This window comes from Vigna angularis, chromosome 3 (assembly GCF_016808095.1).
Source record: "Vigna angularis cultivar LongXiaoDou No.4 chromosome 3, ASM1680809v1, whole genome shotgun sequence".
Classification (NCBI taxonomy): Eukaryota; Viridiplantae; Streptophyta; class Magnoliopsida; order Fabales; family Fabaceae; genus Vigna; species Vigna angularis.
In genome coordinates, this window is record NC_068972.1 from 41,114,049 (window position 1) to 41,131,126 (window position 17,078).

A 17,078-nucleotide genomic window follows, 5' to 3' on the forward strand; every position below is an offset into this window, starting at 1 on the left:
ATTTATAAGATCATATGATACTCATTAATGAGGATTAACTACCTCTCACACATGAATTCTTCATATAAGAGATTAGTAGCTACTTGTAATATAAATCCTTTAAGACGCAATATTTGTAGATTTTGTTTTTCTTATATATATATATATATATATATATCATTCATTTTTTATTTTATTTTTACAAATTTTTAGCTTATACTTGGATTTTTAATGTGTTATTCTGTTTTCTTATTTTATTCAAATATCTTACCATGAACCAAATTGGATTACTATCATATATCCTTTAATTTTTTATTTCTTTCTATAATATTTTCTTAAAACGAACATGAGAAATATACATTAAAACGAACAAAATTATTATCACATCATGAACGCATTAACTCCATTTCTTAATAGTTAACAGAAGGACAAAATTGACACAAATTTAAATAATTTTGAACATATAAAAAACCCTTTAAAAAAAGCGAGTTTTTTATGAGTACTTATGAATGATTTTTTTTTAAAAAAAATAGGATAGTATATTGGCCTTTAAAATGCGATCCCTGTGATACATCCAAGGGTTGAAATTAATGGTGGATAGAGAGAGGTTTGGTAGATTATCAGTAGAGATTGTCTGCAGCAACATAAACAGCGAAACAGGGGTTTTGGTTAGGGTTACGTTCTTGCAAATCGCAAATCGCAAGGAAGAGAAGGAACAGTGAAATTCTGCATTCACATTCAATTAGGGTTTTTCTTTTCGTTATCGGAAATGGCTCGAAACGAGGAGAAGGCGCAGTCGATGCTGAACCGCTTCATCACGATGAAGGCGGAGGAGAAGAAGAAGCTGAAGGAACGCCGTCCGTTCCTTGCTTCGGAGTGCCGCGACCTGTCGGAGGCCGACAAGTGGCGCCAGCAGATCATGCGCGAGATCGGGCGGAAGGTGGCGGAGATTCAGAACGAGGGTCTGGGCGAACACCGCCTGCGTGATCTCAACGACGAGATCAACAAGCTCATTCGGGAGAAGTCTCATTGGGAGCGACGAATCGTGGAGCTCGGCGGGCCCAATTACGCCAAGCACTCGGCCAAAATGACGGACCTCGACGGCAACATTGTTGACGTTCCCAACCCGGGCGGGCGCGGCCCCGGTTACCGATACTTCGGCGCGGCGAAGAAGCTTCCCGGTGTCAAGGAGCTCTTCGAGAAGCCCCCGGAGCTCCGCAAGCGGCGCACGCGGTATGACATTTATAAGCGGATTGATGCGAGTTATTACGGTTACCGTGATGACGAGGATGGCGTGCTGGAGCGGCTGGAGGGCCCAGCGGAGGATGCGATGCGGCGGGAGGCGGCAGAGGAGTGGAGGAGATTGGATGAAGTGAGGAGGGAGGCGAGGAAGGGGGTGAAAAGTGGGGAGGTGGCAGAGGTGTCGGCGGTGGCTAGGGAGATGCTGAGGGAGGAGGAGGAGGTGGTGGAGGAGGAGAGGCAAAGAGAGAAAGAGGAGGAGAAGGAGAAGAGGGAGTTTATTGTGCACGTGCCGCTGCCGGATGAGAAGGAGATTGAGAGGAGGGTGCTGGAGAAGAAGAAGATGGAGCTGTTGAATAAGTATGTGAGTGAGGGGCTTATGGAGGAGCAGACCGAGGCCAAGGACATGCTCAATATTCAGCGTTAGCGGGGACTGTGCCAATATTTTAAAATGCTGTTATAGTTCTGGAGCGGAAAATTGCAGATAGATTTGATTGTGGACAAATGCGCAATAGTGGTGATGACTTCAAAAATCTTGCCCAAAATTGTGGTTCGTAAACTGCATTTTGGTTTAATCTTTTTATCTTGTGGCTTGAGTTTTGGTAAGCAAGTAGGTTGGATATAACTTAATACATGTTTCGATTGAATTAGTGTAAAACGTAGAGGAATGAACATGTTGCTCTAGTGATACTCTTTGAGAAATTTTATCAATGCGCAATTCGTGATCATGCACTTAAAACTCAAGACATACTCTTCACCGTCCCAATCCACCGCACATTTTCACTATAAATTCACCACTGCCACTTTCTTTTTCTCACTTTTTTAATTGAAGGGTCCTCATCGTATCATGTTCAGCCCCTTTAATTTTTAGCTGACTATACTCTTTGATTTCACTCGCTATCAACCAGTTATTATATTTATATTCATTTCTACCTTCCCTCCCCTTTATGTATGAACTTCTTGACTGCGACCAACGTCCCCGCACCGAAAGTATATAATTCTTACCACAAAGTCGAAGGGCTCTTTTTGGATTCACGTAAGCAATGAAATTGGCTTTCTCATGGAGAAAGGCCAAGAGCCTCGCAATAGACAAGGCTTAACTGAACCCAATGAAAAGCTTGTGGAATATGGTATAGGAGGGAACTGCAATTCTTGTGATGATAATTCCACTGACTGTATCTGATAGGCACATGGACAGTGATAGGAAATGGAATGTATATTATAGGAAAAAACTTATTAATAAAAAGTAGTTTGACTTGTTAGAGCAATTCGTCATAGTAGGTAGGTACTCTTACATGGCTAACAACTCATTATGAAAAATGTTTTTTTTTTCATTTGCATATTAATGTTCTTTACATTGGCCTGCACATTCTAAATTCATTTTTCTTTCATGCAAAAATCGTTTATAGTTTGGCACATTAACAATGCATCTATCTGATGTTCGGTAGACTCTGCACTTGGGACAATTTGTATCTGGCTAAAGTCCGAACTTATTGACATCATTAGAACATCATTAGAAGGCACGCAGCTGCCGAAGATGTTAGTGTGAGATTCGGTAATCTGGCTATAGCTTTTCTGAATAAACATCTATCAAGGAACGAGTGAGAGACAGAATTTAAACTTTTTTGTTCACAATTTACACTGCCTTCTAGAATTAAGTATGTACTGTCATTCAAACTGAGTCTTGTATTTGGGGCGTCCTCTTAGTATGTCTGTGAACAAACGCAATTATTCCCTTGGGCTGGGTTGAATTTGAGTATTGGTATCATTGTATATTTGGATGGTGTTGTACAATTTAATTGATGAACATGATATCAAAATAGGATTCTTCGCCGAAAACCCTATAGACGCAGTTATTAGATGACTGCATACGCCGGTGTTAAAAAAATAATTTAATTAAAAAATAACTCTTAACATTGGTATTCGTATGATAAAAATTGTACTTCTTGAACGTTGCTACGAGGAGGAGAAAATTCGTGCTTGAAAGAAAATCTCGAACTCTAATATCCAGATGTGATAGAATTAGGAATGTAAATGAAGTATATAAGTTGGACTTCTTCGATCTACAATCTAGACAATCAATTTAGATCTGTATTATAAAATTCTATATTTTTACCGTATAAGTCCATTTTTACCGTATATAAATAATTTAATTGAAAGTATGCTATTACTTTTAAAATATTTTATTTACTTCCAAAAACTATTTATAGATGTATTTATTTTGGTTCAACAAGAGATTCACCTTTGTTTTAAACGTTTCTATTTGATAAAATATTAGAATTTTAAACTTTTAATAGTTTTCTTTTATTACGTTATTACAAACTATTTATTTCATTGATTTCCAAGGATTGATGTTCCCTAACCCTTTTTCCATGTTCAAATCGAATAAGTATATGAACGACAAAAATTCTAAAAATGAATATTAAACAATAGCTAATTTGCTTCATTTAAACAACCTCATTAACAAATATATTTTGGTACATCTCAAAACAAGATAGTACTTTTAAATTGTTACTCTGTTATTTTCTACCGGGAAAGTGTGCATCTTACAACAAGAAAATTAAGCATGTTTTTACAGCAATAAGAGGTCAGACACATAGGAAAATCTCTCCCTCTTTGCCTTTTAGGTCTAAGTCTCTGCTGTTTCATAACGTGTTGCTCTCAGTGTAGCCATCATGATCCAGCAAAAATTTCCAAGGCCTACATGATCCAGAAAAATTGCCAACTGATGCAGCAACAGTAAACACCTTCATCATACATAACAATAGTAGATATTATGCTCATCTTTTGGCTCATCAAGCCTCTCACCAACTGCTTACTGCAAACTTGTTACTGTATGTATGACATACAGGCATGTAGGTAAAATCAACAGCCAAGAAAGAGACATTGTGCAATCAACAGCTTACTCCAAGACCAATAGGGTCGGTGACCAGAGGAGTTTTCTGGAACTTGTTTCCGTAGCTGGCCACAAGCTGCATTTGCATCCAACCCTCTTGTATGACGAACACTAACAGTTATTTTAGCAGACTCCAAAGCGCCAGAAAATGCTAGCACCTAGCCAATTAGAATTTTTAGATTAAACAACCAAATTTTCAAAGATGACTCAAGGCACGAACTAAATTGTGTGTTAAAAATGACAAGAAAATTATCATACTGCTCTCTTGGAAGGACGCTTATACTCAGAGTCCTCTATTGGATTGAAAGGTATCAAGTTGACATGATATCCACTGCCCGCTCCATGGAGTAACTCAGCAAGTTCTGCTGCATGGTCTACCGAGTCATTGACTCCAGCTACTCAAACATTGTGCCATGAATGTGCCATTAGAATTATAAGGATTACACAACCTTTTAATAAGAGAAGTAAATAGTATGTATTAGAACTTTCAATACCTAAAAGTGCATATTCAAAGGAAACCCGCCTGTTGGTTTGCCGAAAGTAATCTCTGCAGTCTGACATAAGTGCATCCAGCGGGTAGGATTTTGCACTTGGAACAATTGTCTCCCTAAGTTTCTGATTAGGAGCATGCAGGCTGATACAAAACACAAGAAAATTCACATAATTGAAATATACATATATATATATATGGATAAAAAAAGAGTCCATTAAAAAGCTATCTGAAATTATACACAAGCTCAGAATAATGCTATACTCTGGCCACAAATGCAAAATAGTTGACAACGAATTATTTTTCTTTTATGATTTTAAAGCAGGCGGAGAAGAGATCAGTTTAGCAATTCAGAGCATTCTACAAAAAAGAAAGTGATAGAAGAGAAATGTCATTTTAAAGTTTATATCTTCAACTGAATAGAAAGTGCACTTGCAACATTCTAATAATGCCTGTGGTTAATTTAGGTTTTGGAGAAAATTACGAAATAATAAAATGAAAGATAGATAAACTCATGAAAGTTCAAATTTTATCCCCAAATTTGGAAATATTACGAAGTTGCATTGACCAAAAACTAATAATATGAAAATTCAAGATACAGGACTGGCAACCTAAAGGTCCGCATACAGGTACAAATGTCAGTTTGCTACCTGACGTCTAGGTTAGCATGAAAGTAAAATTAATGGCAAGTCAAAATTGTATTCATATCAAAGGTAATTACCTCACAGCTAAGGTAGATTGAAGTTTGTGAGAAGCAAGTTTCTTTATTGTATTTGGAACGCCCACAGTGGAGATGGTTATCATTCTTTGCCCAATTTTCACATCCTAAAAGAAACACAGTAAAGCATATATACATTTTTACAACTTCAAATTTCAAGTAAGCCTTCAGAAGGAAATAATGTCACATATTTATTCACCTTATTCAAGCAACGTTGTGCTTCAAGTACTGCCGTCAGATTTAACGTTGGTTCACCCATTCCCATAAACACTACATTTGACACCCTATGCTTGAAGAACTCCTCAATGGCCAAGACCTGTTCACATAAGATGAATTTTATCCCTGTCTTGCAGAAAACCAGGTCAAGCTTGTTTCAGAACATTAACAATCCTAAATCAAAGCCTCTTATCTTTACTTTATACATTCTTTTTACTTTCTCTTTTATAATTTCTTTAAATTAATCACAGAGGCACTATCTCATCAACCCTGCTATAAACTAACATCAAACTGCTTTGATGGACAAACATGGATGGATATGACACAAACCTGTTCGACGATTTTATGTCTCTGAAGATTCCTTGAAAACCCCTGTGACATCCCAAAAATACAGTCAGCACTATAGATTCAGAAAAATCACATTTAATAATAATTCAGTACAGTCTTTCACTAAAAACAAAAGCCAAGCCGTACTCCTTACAACACGAATCACAATCTGAAGTCGAACGCACAAATAAAAACCTGACCGAACGGTTTACACAGACAAATACCGAACGGTGGAAATAAACTTAAACGAAAACAAAAGATGGTCGAACGACCACTCAATTCAACTAAATACAATACAGGCCGAGCGGTCTCACTGCTCGATCTTCACTTCGACATCAACCAGGTTCTCTTCATTCAACGCATCTTCCAAACGCTCGTCTCCATCTGCTCACATCCACACGGATGATCATTGCAATGACAAGACGGACGTACAAGGACAATAGACAACACAAGGAAACGAAAGGGTAAGCTTATGTAATTCAACTCATGCATCAACATGCAATTTCAGGTAAACAATTCAACATACATGCATAACTCAACATACATATTCATTACATAACAACCCACTGTAATGCACACACTAAATAAAACTCAACACGACTGACTGTCCGGACTGTATGAAATCTGCGTAGTTACAGGCGTTCACGCGCCCGGGTGGTGTGGTAATTGGCATCCTCATCAGCTGCCACCCGAGGTTAGTACGTCCGTCCAAAGTACCCCTAAGGACGACGACCTCCTGCCATTCCCACGCATGACGTGCCCCTCTACTTGAGGATGATCACTCACGGAATATCAGGATCGAACAGCCAGCATTAACTTCCCACAGTCATACTTTACGAATTTCAACATTCATCTGAGTCGTTCCTACCTGGAACGCTCGTTCAAAAGTCACAATTTGCTTTCATCTCATATATTCTTCATCATTCACTTTTCATCATGTATTCATACTTTCATTTCATCTCATAAACTGTTCGTCATTCATTATTCATCATTCCATCATCATTTTCATCATTCTTAAGAAAACCATAAAAAACGAACGTTCTGTCCCCAATATGTCGAGGACGAACGCTGTGAAATGAGACCCAAAAAGGGACGCTCGTTCGAATCAAAGAACGAACGGTTTAAGTTCAGAATGTACAAGTCTGGTACTGTTCATTGGACGAACGCTGTGGAAAATAGTACGAGCGCTCAAAATAATGCCGAGCCCCATTTTGGGACGAACGCTCAGTTCAAACCGAGCACCATCATAACGAACGCTCAGAGTTAGACCGAGCACCAATTAGAACGAGCGTTCAGTATAAGACTGAACAGAAATTAGGACGAGCGCTCATCATAAAACTGAGCACCCTAAAGGACGAACGCTCAGTTCAGGACGAGCACCATTAGGACGAACGCTCAGTGAGAGACCGAGCCCCAATTTGAACGAGCGTTCGGTATAAGACCGAACACCATTTTGAGCGAGCACTCATTATGAACGAACACTAAACAGAACGAACGTTCAGTATAAGATTAAATACCAATTAGGATGGACGTTCGGTATGAGACCGAACCGTACTCGGACGAACGCTCCCATTAAAACCGAGCAAACAAAAGTACGAACGCTCAACAAGGCAGTGTAACATCAGGACGCTCGTCCTCGACCAGGAATCATTCCAAATGAACGAATCAAACTGTGACCATTTTAGATAAGGAAAAACCGAACGGTTAAAGACCGTTCGGCACCAACCTTCATTATCATGGAAGACTCTTTTCAATTCATTTATATTCCAGTTAACCTCAACATGTAATTCTCATAATTTCATACGTTCATATCAGCATCAACTTCCACATTTTATTCAATCCGTATCATGTAAATTCATATATCTCTTTTTACCAAAAATAACGAACGTTCATACATTCAGAAAATACAATATCATGCATTATATTCATACAATCAATTAACGAACGTGCATTCAACAAAATTTCAGCAACATCATGCATTATACTCATGCAATTAACAACGAACGTTCACACACATACATCAAACCAGTTAAATTAAATAAGCTCCCCTTACCCGGAAATGAACGAACGTTCACGGGCGCACACAGACGCTCTCTACTCAAATCCTTATCACCAACGCTCGTTAATCCACCTATATTTGGTCATATACTGTTAGGACGAACGTTCAGAATATTTAAGAACGAACGTCATTTTACAAAAAGGCCAAACGCTGAGAATCGAAAACAACACTCGTTTGGACGAGCGCTCAAAGGAGAACGAACGCTACGGGACGAATGCATGAGCAACGCATGAGCGAACGCTCGTTAGCTAAAGAAAAACGAACGTTCAAATCAAAGTGGACGAACGTTCAATTCGTCTCAATTTGGACGAACGTCCAATTTGAAACCAAATTGGACGAACGCGATTCTGCAGATTCTGCAGAATCACAGGTTTTCCAGAAAACCAGAAAAACCTCCATTTTTAACTTTAAAGCTTTTGGATTTCTACAAAAACAGTGAGATTAACTAATCAAAACGAAAATTCTAGCACTCCTTACCTCTTGAAGACTTCCTTTGTAAATTCTTTGAGTCTATCTCCTCCAAAACTTCAAAAGTTCTCCACTTCCCCTCTTTCCCAGAACTTGCAGCAAGAACTTCTCCTCTCTCACAAAAATTTGGCAGCAATCCTTTCCCCTCCCAGCAGACCCATAGCTTCCCTTTTTAACTTCCCAAACTCTTCCCTCTTCCCCTCTTCTTCTCTTTCCTTTTCTTGTTTGCTTTTGGTTTTGTTTTCAAAGGGGGAAGCAACGTTCGCTGTCCCTTTGTGGCAGCGCACGTTCCTTTCTCCCCGTTCTCTCTTTTTTTTTTTTTTTTTTTTTTTTTTTTTTTTTTTTGAGGCCTGACAACCCCCCTTTTCCAGTGGCACAAAAGGAGCAGCGTAAAGGGCAACCAACCTAATATCCAAACAACAGATGGCATTAACAACAAAATGGAAACATCAGCACTTAATTATCACAAGAACAAAAATTAGTTTCCAGATCAAATACTCCAGGAAAGAGGTAAAACATCAGCTAGTAGAAAAATGGAATAAACCCACACTGATAGAAATCCTTAATTTCTCTAAACTTCCTCTGGTATAAGAAATGATAAAGTTGCTTGCCCCTGTAGGTTTCCTGAAAATATCGAGCCAAAAAACGAGAAATTAATTTTTTTTTCATTTATGTTTTGGTCCAATTAAATTGGAAAAAGATGATAAATTTACCTGACCGCAGTTAAGGGCAAGCTGTTCCAGCTCCTTCTCTGACTAACCAAGGAGAACCTGAGACGGGGATTTGACACGTGGGGACATGGATGCACGCACAGCGGACGAGAAATAAGGTTGCATCTGCGTGCGAGACGGAGGTCGCACCGTACGTGCGAGTGGCATGGAGCAGTTCTGAATCAGCGCCAGCATTGGATTGGAGGGTAGTTCACTCTTGGCTTTGGCATGAGATGACAAGAAGATAATGAAAACTCACAAAATGAACAAGAAAAAAACTGCTGCTTAAATCCTTAAACCTTAAATCCTTACTTTGTACATTTTTTAAAAATAATAATTAAAATTACAACGATAAATCAAACACAAAACAAAAACCTTTTCCAACCATTCTTTTGGAGTATGTTTTCGGAATGCTTATTTTTTCAGTCTTTGGTTGCTTGTAAAAAAAAAGTTCTTCAAAAAAGAGAGTTTGTAGAGTTACTTTGAATTTTGGAGTTATATATAATTTTTTTTAATTTTAGTTCGATTTATGTGATTGATTGATATATGTTATGTAGTCAGGATATTTATGTAATAACATAAATATCTTAGATATTTGTCAAAGCCACTAACCACATTTTTAGGTAAGGTGGTTATTTTTATTTTGCTTATAAATACAGTGACAGGACCAAAGTCCAGGTACGTTCTCTTTATGCTCTAGAGATCCTGAATAATATAGCAGAGCAATATCCAATTACTCTCTTCAGAGCTTCAGCTCCATAACTCATATCTGACTTGAGCAATACGAAGGACAACAGTTGAAGAAATGCAAGCATCCCAGACATCCAAGAGCAACAGAGACACACAGGAAAATGTACACCGAAACATTTTGGCGCCCACCATGGGGCCGAGTGTCATCTCACAAAAACCGCAAGAGGAGCACTCGGCCTCGATGAATCACTTTCTCGGACAGAGCTACTCCATCAAATCGCTGCATCGCCACCAAGATTCTCCTCCGCAAGCCGTGACGCCACTGTCATTACCAGATCGAATGACGCCTCCAGCGGGTTTCTCTCCTTCTTCCCCCGTGAGCCATTGATGCCAGTAGACATCAACGAAATCACTCCCCTTTGTGGGTCAGATCCAGTGCAAAAACATGCTTAAATTCATCATTCACCTCCCTCAAAGATGGTGGACAAATGAGAGAAAACTTCTTCCACTGCCTCTTTGAATCTCGACGTCGTCATCCCAGTCTTTCCTTCCATTTGGAAGATACAACAATGTCATGAAAGGGCTGCCGCCTTCATCGCCGCTACTGCAAAGATCAAAACCACAATTCCTAATTCCCCAAATTCCCAATTGCCCCAGAAATTGCAGAACAACGGGAACCCTAGATTCCCAAATCGCCACCAAGCCAGGACCACCACCATTCGTTGAGCTCGTCGCCGGCCACGGAATCAGGCTCCCCTTTTTCTCTTCTCCTTACGCACAAGAGGGATAACCTTCTCCTCCATGAATCGCTTCTTGGGCGAACTCAGCCAGCGTGCCCACCGTCAAGACCATCGTCGGCTTCACCAGGGCTCTTACTCTTCTCCTTTCTCGCGTGCGAGGTTCTCTCCGCGCAACATCTTCGCCATCATGGACAGAGTACAGGCTTTGGAACATCTGGTTGCCGCTGCAAATGTAGATCCCGCCAGTATCCTGCAGCAAACCGTCTGCTATGATCAGTCAAATTCTTTGAATTTCTCTATTTCTTGGGGTTTTGCTATCCAAGTTTATCAAGGAAATGAACTTGTACCTGACCTCCTTTCGGTGCAGAGAACTTTTGTTCCATGGAGGAGGGGTAGTAAAAGTCAATGCCAATTTCATGTTTAACAGGCCTTCAGTATTTTTCTTCAAAAGCGCGACATCTCATAAGCATACAGAGGTACACCAGAAATCCCTAATTTCCCAATTTTCACAAACCCCAATCCCCAACGAGAAAAACTCTAACCAAGATCGCACAATCCGCAAACCTAAAACCCTAAATTCCCAAATCAATGACGAGCCCTTTCGGCGCTCCAGGACTGCCGCATTGTCAGACCCATTCTCCACGTCTTCCGCAACACCCGCGCATTCCACGCGTAGTTCGGTTCTGCCTCCACATCATCCAACTATTCCCCAAACCTCAAACTCCGTACGAGCGTCCGACAAACTAGGTGTCGAGCGTCCAAACCGTCCTCACGTCCAGCCGCTCGGCATTCCACATTGGTTTAGGCCGCTCGACAAACAAGTGGACGGACGTTCAAACCATCCACGACGTTCGTCCGCTCGGTCTCCAACATCGTCCACTCGGTCACCAACGTTCTTTCATTTCATCATCAACGTTCAGCCTAGAGCGTTCGTCACTTCGCTCATTACTGATGTTCGGCCTCTAGCGTTTGGCCTCGCTTATACTCGAACGCTCGACCATCAGTGTGTACGGGCGTCCAAAAGTCAATCGTTCGTCGTCGCCTTTCGGTTTCCAGGACGCTCGACAATCCGTGTGGACGAGCGTTCATGTAATCAGCGGTTCGTCCTCGCGCTTCGGATTCGAACGCTCGACAAGCCTTGTGAACGAGCGTTCCAGCACGGCTATGGACGAGCGTTCAAGCAATCGGCCGTTCGGCCTCGACTATTGGATTCGAACGATCGACAATCAATTTGGACGAGCGTTCGAATAATATTCCGCTCGGCCTCGCCTACGTAGACGAACGCTCCACAATCAATATGTGGACGAGCGTTCGTCAATCCATTTCAACGAGCGCTCGTCCATTCGTTTCAAGGAGCGCTTGTCAAATCCATGTCAACGAGCGTTCAAACGTAAGACCGTTCGTCCTCACCTTTTGGATTCTAACGCTCGACACTCAATATGGACGAGTGTTCAAACAGTGGACCGTTCGTCATCACCCTTCGGACTTGAACACTCGACAGTGCCTGTGGACGAGCGTTCAAGCAAACAACCGTTCGTCCTGAAGCGCCGCAAGTTCAGACTCGCGTACGTCAAGGACGTTCGTCCTGAGACGTCCCGCAATCAGCCTTGCGTTCGGCCTTTCGGTTTCAAGGACGTTCGATCTCTATCGCTCGACCAAACTTCAACACGAGCGTTAACAAACCGCTCGACAAGCAATGTGACGAGCGCTCAAACCGTCCTCTCGCCCAGCCGCTCGACTCTCCACTTGGTTTAGGCCGCTCTACAAATAACGGGACGAACATTCAAATCATCCCCGACGTTCGCCCACTCGATCACCAGCGACGTTCGTCCACTCTGTTCTCAATGATCAGCCATCCGGAGTCAGTTCGTCCTCAAAACGTCACACACACAACCTCGCTAACGTTCGGCCTCGACTTTCGTGCTCGAATGCTCGACAATCAGTGTGTACGAGCGTCCAAACAGCCAAAGTTCGGCCTCGACGTTCAGAATCGAACGCTCGATAATCAGTGTGTACGAGCGTCAAAACAATCAGTGTGAGACCGTTCGGCATCCCTTCGCTTTCAACCGCTCATCCTCACGTTCGGTCTCTACCGCTCGACCATACTTCAAGAGGAGCGCTCCCACATTCGGCCTCATTAGCGTTCGGCATCTTAGCTGCAACCGTTCGGCCAATCACTTCATTAGCGTTCGCATATTTCCGCAGGAAGCATTCGATCACTTCATCTCTTTGACGCTCGGCCTCAAGCGTCCAGCCGCCAGGTTTGCAACTTGACCAAACAGTCTCACCTATATGCTTAATATTATTTCTTACAGTGCAGATAAACATATCTTGTACATAAAAGCGGACACTTGAAAGCCGATCATCCTGAAGCACTTCTAAACCCAGCAGATGTTCGCCCAAGAACACCCACGTGCATAAAGGGATACACTCCCGCTGGCCGATGTTCGCCCTAGAACACCCAGGTGCATCGAACAAAGGGACACACTCCCGCTGGTAGATGTTCGCCCCAGAACACCCAAACAATCAAACTTAGGGGACCATCCCCATAGCCTAGCTTATGTTCGCCCAAGAACATCTACTTCCAAAGAATCTGTCGTTCAACATCGAAGGCGTTCGTCATTTGGTCTCAACGCTCGACATTCAATTGTAACGAGCGTCTACTCAGTCCGTCGTTCGGCCTCAACGCTCGACAATCAAATGTCAACAAGCGTCCAAACTTCGCTGGACATTCCATGTTTTCGAGCGTTCAAAAAGTGCTCGCCAATTCAGTACAACGAGCGTCCCAACATCACTCGCAAATTCATATCAACGAGCGTTCAAGAAAGCGCTCACCAATGCATGTCAACAAGCGTTCAAAGAAGCGCCGGCCAATGCATGTCAACGAGCGTCCAAATATCGCTCGACATTCATTGCAACGAGCATTCAAATACCGCTCGTCAATCCACATCAACAAGCGCTCGTCAATCCATGTTTTCGAGCCTTCAAGAAGTTGGCCGTTCGGCCTTACGAACCCAGGTGCACGAACGTTCGACCTTTTGTTTCTTAAGCGTTCGCCGACCCAGCTTTTTACCATTCGTCTTCGCCTCCTTTTGGTCCATCAAATTCAACCACTCAGTCACGTTCAATCCACACATGAGCAATAACCAGGAACACGCTCTCTAATTACAGCAAAGACAGCCTCCCTCAAACTCATAAGTCCTATAGTTACCACGTCCATAAAACGGAACGGTTAACTCGGACTTGGGGGGCATGTTATGTAGTAAGGATATTTATGTAATAACATAAATATCTTAGATATTTGTCAAAGCCACTAACCACATTTTTAGGTAAGGTGGTTATTTTTATTTTGCTTATAAATACAGTGACAGGACCAAAGTCCAGGTACGTTCTCTTTATGCTCTAGAGATCCTGAATAATATAGCAGAGCAATATCCAATTACTCTCTTCAGAGCTTCAGCTCCATAACTCATATCTGACTTGAGCGTCGGAGTATCTTTGCAGGTACCTCCCCCTCCTTTGGTGAATACGAAGGACAACAGTTGAAGAAATGCAAGCATCCCAGACATCCAGGAGCAACAGAGACACACAGGAAAATGTACACCGAAACAATATATAATATTTATTGAAATTACAATAGGGTAATGTGTGAGAATAAGAAGAATAAAAATTTGAATTTTGTTAAAATTTTAAGGCTTTGTTTGGTATGGGAGTAAAAAGAGAGAGAGAGAGAGTGAGGTAAGTAAAGAAAAAAAAGGCAAAAACATATGAGAAATTTAATAGAATAAATATATTTGGCTAAATAAAAAGGTAAAAAGAATTATTTTTACAATAAATATATATATATATATATATATATATATATATATATATATAATGAATTATAAATTGTCTTTTATTTAGAGTGAGTTTTATATAAAAAGGAAAATAATTATATTAAGTGCATGATAAATTAATTTAATATTTTTAGCTTATTTTTTTAAGACTTAAATATTTATTTCGTCTCCATATTGAAAGGTGAATTTCTGTTTAATATCCGGTTTTAAAATTGAATCTATTGAATTTCAAAGTTATAAAAATTATAAAAATTGTATAAATAAAGTTCTCTTCCTTAAATTAGCATAAACGGAGTTAAGTCGTTATTATAAAATCTGATTTTTTTTTCTTCTCTTTCATATATTCTTTCTGCAACGTTTAACTTTCTCTCTTTTTATATCATTGATTTTCATAATGTTTATAAATGGACATTTTTTTCCTTTTTCCTTTTTCTCTTTTTGCAGTTTGGTGGTGAGAGGGAGAACTGGTCCTGAGCAGTGGTGATGAGGATGTAGAAGTGGAGGAGGAGAGGATGAGAATGGAGAGAGGTGTGTTGTGCGAAGTGGACCACCACAAGCCACCATCGCAACCTAGCACCACCATTGATCATCTTCACCGCCATCAAACCCTATTTCGCCTCTCACCATCAACACAGACCTGCAATCAGAAAAACCCCAATCGTGAAGTCATTGCTAAGCCGTCACACATCTTCTTCACCAAAAACCCATGTAGCTTTGTGTAACATCCCGACTATATAATAACCAATACTATATAATAAAGACATCAACATTCAAATATAGAGAACAGTCGGAATTTGACGTGTAATTAAAGTGTGAAATTACAGTCATCCAAATAAAAGGAGTGAAAATTTAAACTTGAACAGTGGAAAGGATTGATCACTACAAGTGTTCAATCAGGAAATTCTAAGAAGACTTGTAAGACCCGTATTTTTTTGGACATGGTGGGGACATGGTGGTCACCCACCTCTTTGACTATCAAGATGCAATTATTGGGGGTGCATTTTACGGGAAGCTTTGCAAGGTGTGGGATTCATTTTTGGCAGGAGAGGGAGAGAGAGAGGGAGAGCAACCAAAGGGAGGGAACCCTTTCTCCCATTTTCACCCGTCCAAAGAGCACCCATGGGAAGCTGTTCCAACCTTGGAAGGGGCTTAGAGGAGGACCTGAGTTGGGCATCTAGTGATGATGGAGTTCTTGCATCAAGAGCTGGAAAAGGAAGTGAAGAGCTGCTGAAGTTCCTGGAAGATCTTGATCTGCACGTCTGGGAGGAGATTGATCCCAAAACTTACATGGAAGTCTTCAAGAGGTAAGGGGAGCTTGAATTATTTCCTTGATTTTTGAGTTATTAGTGTTTGATGAAAAACTGGGTAAAATCTGGGAAGAAGGAATGAAAATGGAGGTTTTCTGGGCTTTCTGGACTCTGGTGCGATTCTGCAGAATTTCTGCAGAATGCGCGTTCGTCCAATTTTGGGAAGTCAAAATTGGACGTTCGTCCTAACAGTGCTCGACCAAATAGTGGTCGGTCAACTTCTGAACGTTCGTCCAATTCTGGTGAAATTGGACGTTCGTCCAAATTGTTGAGCGTTCGGTTCTGAACGAACGTCCGCGTTCGCTCGTCATAATATATGGAACGCTCGTCCAAGTGGTATTTAAACAGTGAATTATGAGCGTTCGTCCGTAACTTAGTATCTTCGTGGAGTAATCTTGAACGTTCGGCCTTGGTCTCAAGACGAACGTCCGTAGGTTATGTAGAGCGTTCGGTCTTTGAGGATGTTTGATCTTATGCGCTCGTCCAAAGCGTCCAATGATTTAGCGTTCGGCCTAAATGATGGATTCTAGCGTTCGGCTCAGTAATTGAGCGTTCGGCCTTGTGATAATTATGAGCGTTCGGCTTTTGGGGTATAACGAGCGTTCGGTTTTTGAGTATAAGTGAACGTTCGGTTTTTGGATATAAGGGAGCGTTCGGTTTTAAGTGTTCGGTGTGGATCTTGGACGTTCGTCCTTGGTTTCAGTGAGCGTTCGTCCTTGTTTTCTGGGAACGTTCGTCCTTGGTTTCAGTGAGCGTTCGTCCTTGTTTTCTGGGAGCGTTCGTCCTTGTTTTCTGGGAGCGTTCGTCCTTTGTTTTGGGAGCGTTCGTCCTTGATTTTGAGAGCGTTCGTCCTTGGTTTTATGAGCGTTCGTCCTTGGAGCTCGGCAGCGTTCGGTTTTGATGAGGATTGATTTCAGGACGTTCGTTCAGACAGCATCAGAGTTGGAAATACGTTCGGTAATAATGCATGAATCCGTGGGAGTATTTTGAAGCAATTATTGAGAATATGTATGACTTCGTGATTGAGCACGTATATTCTAGTTATACATATTATTGAGAATATGTATGACTTCGTGATTGAGCACGTTTATTCTAGTTATACATATTATTGAGAATATGTATGACTTCGTGATTGAGCACGTTTATTCGGTTGGAGGTGGTACATACACTATGTTATTTACTTGTAACTTCGTCGGTCTTTTTAGCATTTTTGCTAGTCTCACGCGTGAGACGGAGATTCGAGTGTCACCTTCTTCTGCACGAGGAGGTGAATGTCTCGCCCACTGACTTCGGCTCGTGTTGAGTATGGTGCATCGTTACGCGTAGTATCGATGTTTTTACTCGTTAGTCCTTGAGGAGTCGGGGAGATAGGTCTGAAGTCGCGATGGATGACGGCTCGGGTC

At 41.3% G+C, this 17,078-nt stretch overlaps 2 protein-coding genes and 1 long non-coding RNA gene across 3 annotated transcripts; 1 reads left to right on the forward strand and 2 right to left on the reverse strand.

Moving 5' to 3' along the window:
- Nucleotides 1-558: 558 nt before the first annotated feature.
- On the forward strand, nt 559-1,962 carry LOC128195733 (uncharacterized). Its single transcript, XM_052874118.1, has one exon. The coding sequence runs from the start codon at nt 749-751 to the stop codon at nt 1,643-1,645; it is 897 nt and encodes a 298-aa protein (XP_052730078.1). The 5' UTR covers nt 559-748; the 3' UTR covers nt 1,646-1,962.
- Nucleotides 1,963-3,634: 1,672 nt separating this feature from the next.
- On the reverse strand, nt 3,635-5,919 carry LOC108322735 (uncharacterized). The gene is given in 7 exon segments (XM_017554950.2): nt 3,635-4,172; nt 4,174-4,272; nt 4,373-4,509; nt 4,609-4,748; nt 5,326-5,429; nt 5,522-5,638; nt 5,869-5,919. Coding segments are annotated over 7 exon segments (708 nt in total). The 3' UTR covers nt 3,635-4,112.
- On the reverse strand, nt 5,917-9,398 carry LOC128195734 (uncharacterized). The gene is made up of 5 exons (XR_008247539.1): nt 9,106-9,398; nt 8,943-9,016; nt 8,402-8,797; nt 7,919-7,996; nt 5,917-6,249 (listed from the first exon to the last, which is right to left on the reverse strand). It is a non-coding gene; the product is annotated as an uncharacterized LOC128195734 (long non-coding RNA).
- Nucleotides 9,399-17,078: the final 7,680 nt, after the last annotated feature.

What these genes read in the sequence shown, in the direction of transcription:
- LOC128195733 (XM_052874118.1), top strand. Translation starts at nt 749, where the DNA reads ATGGCTCGAAACGAGGAGAAGGCGCAGTCGATGCTGAACCGCTTCATC.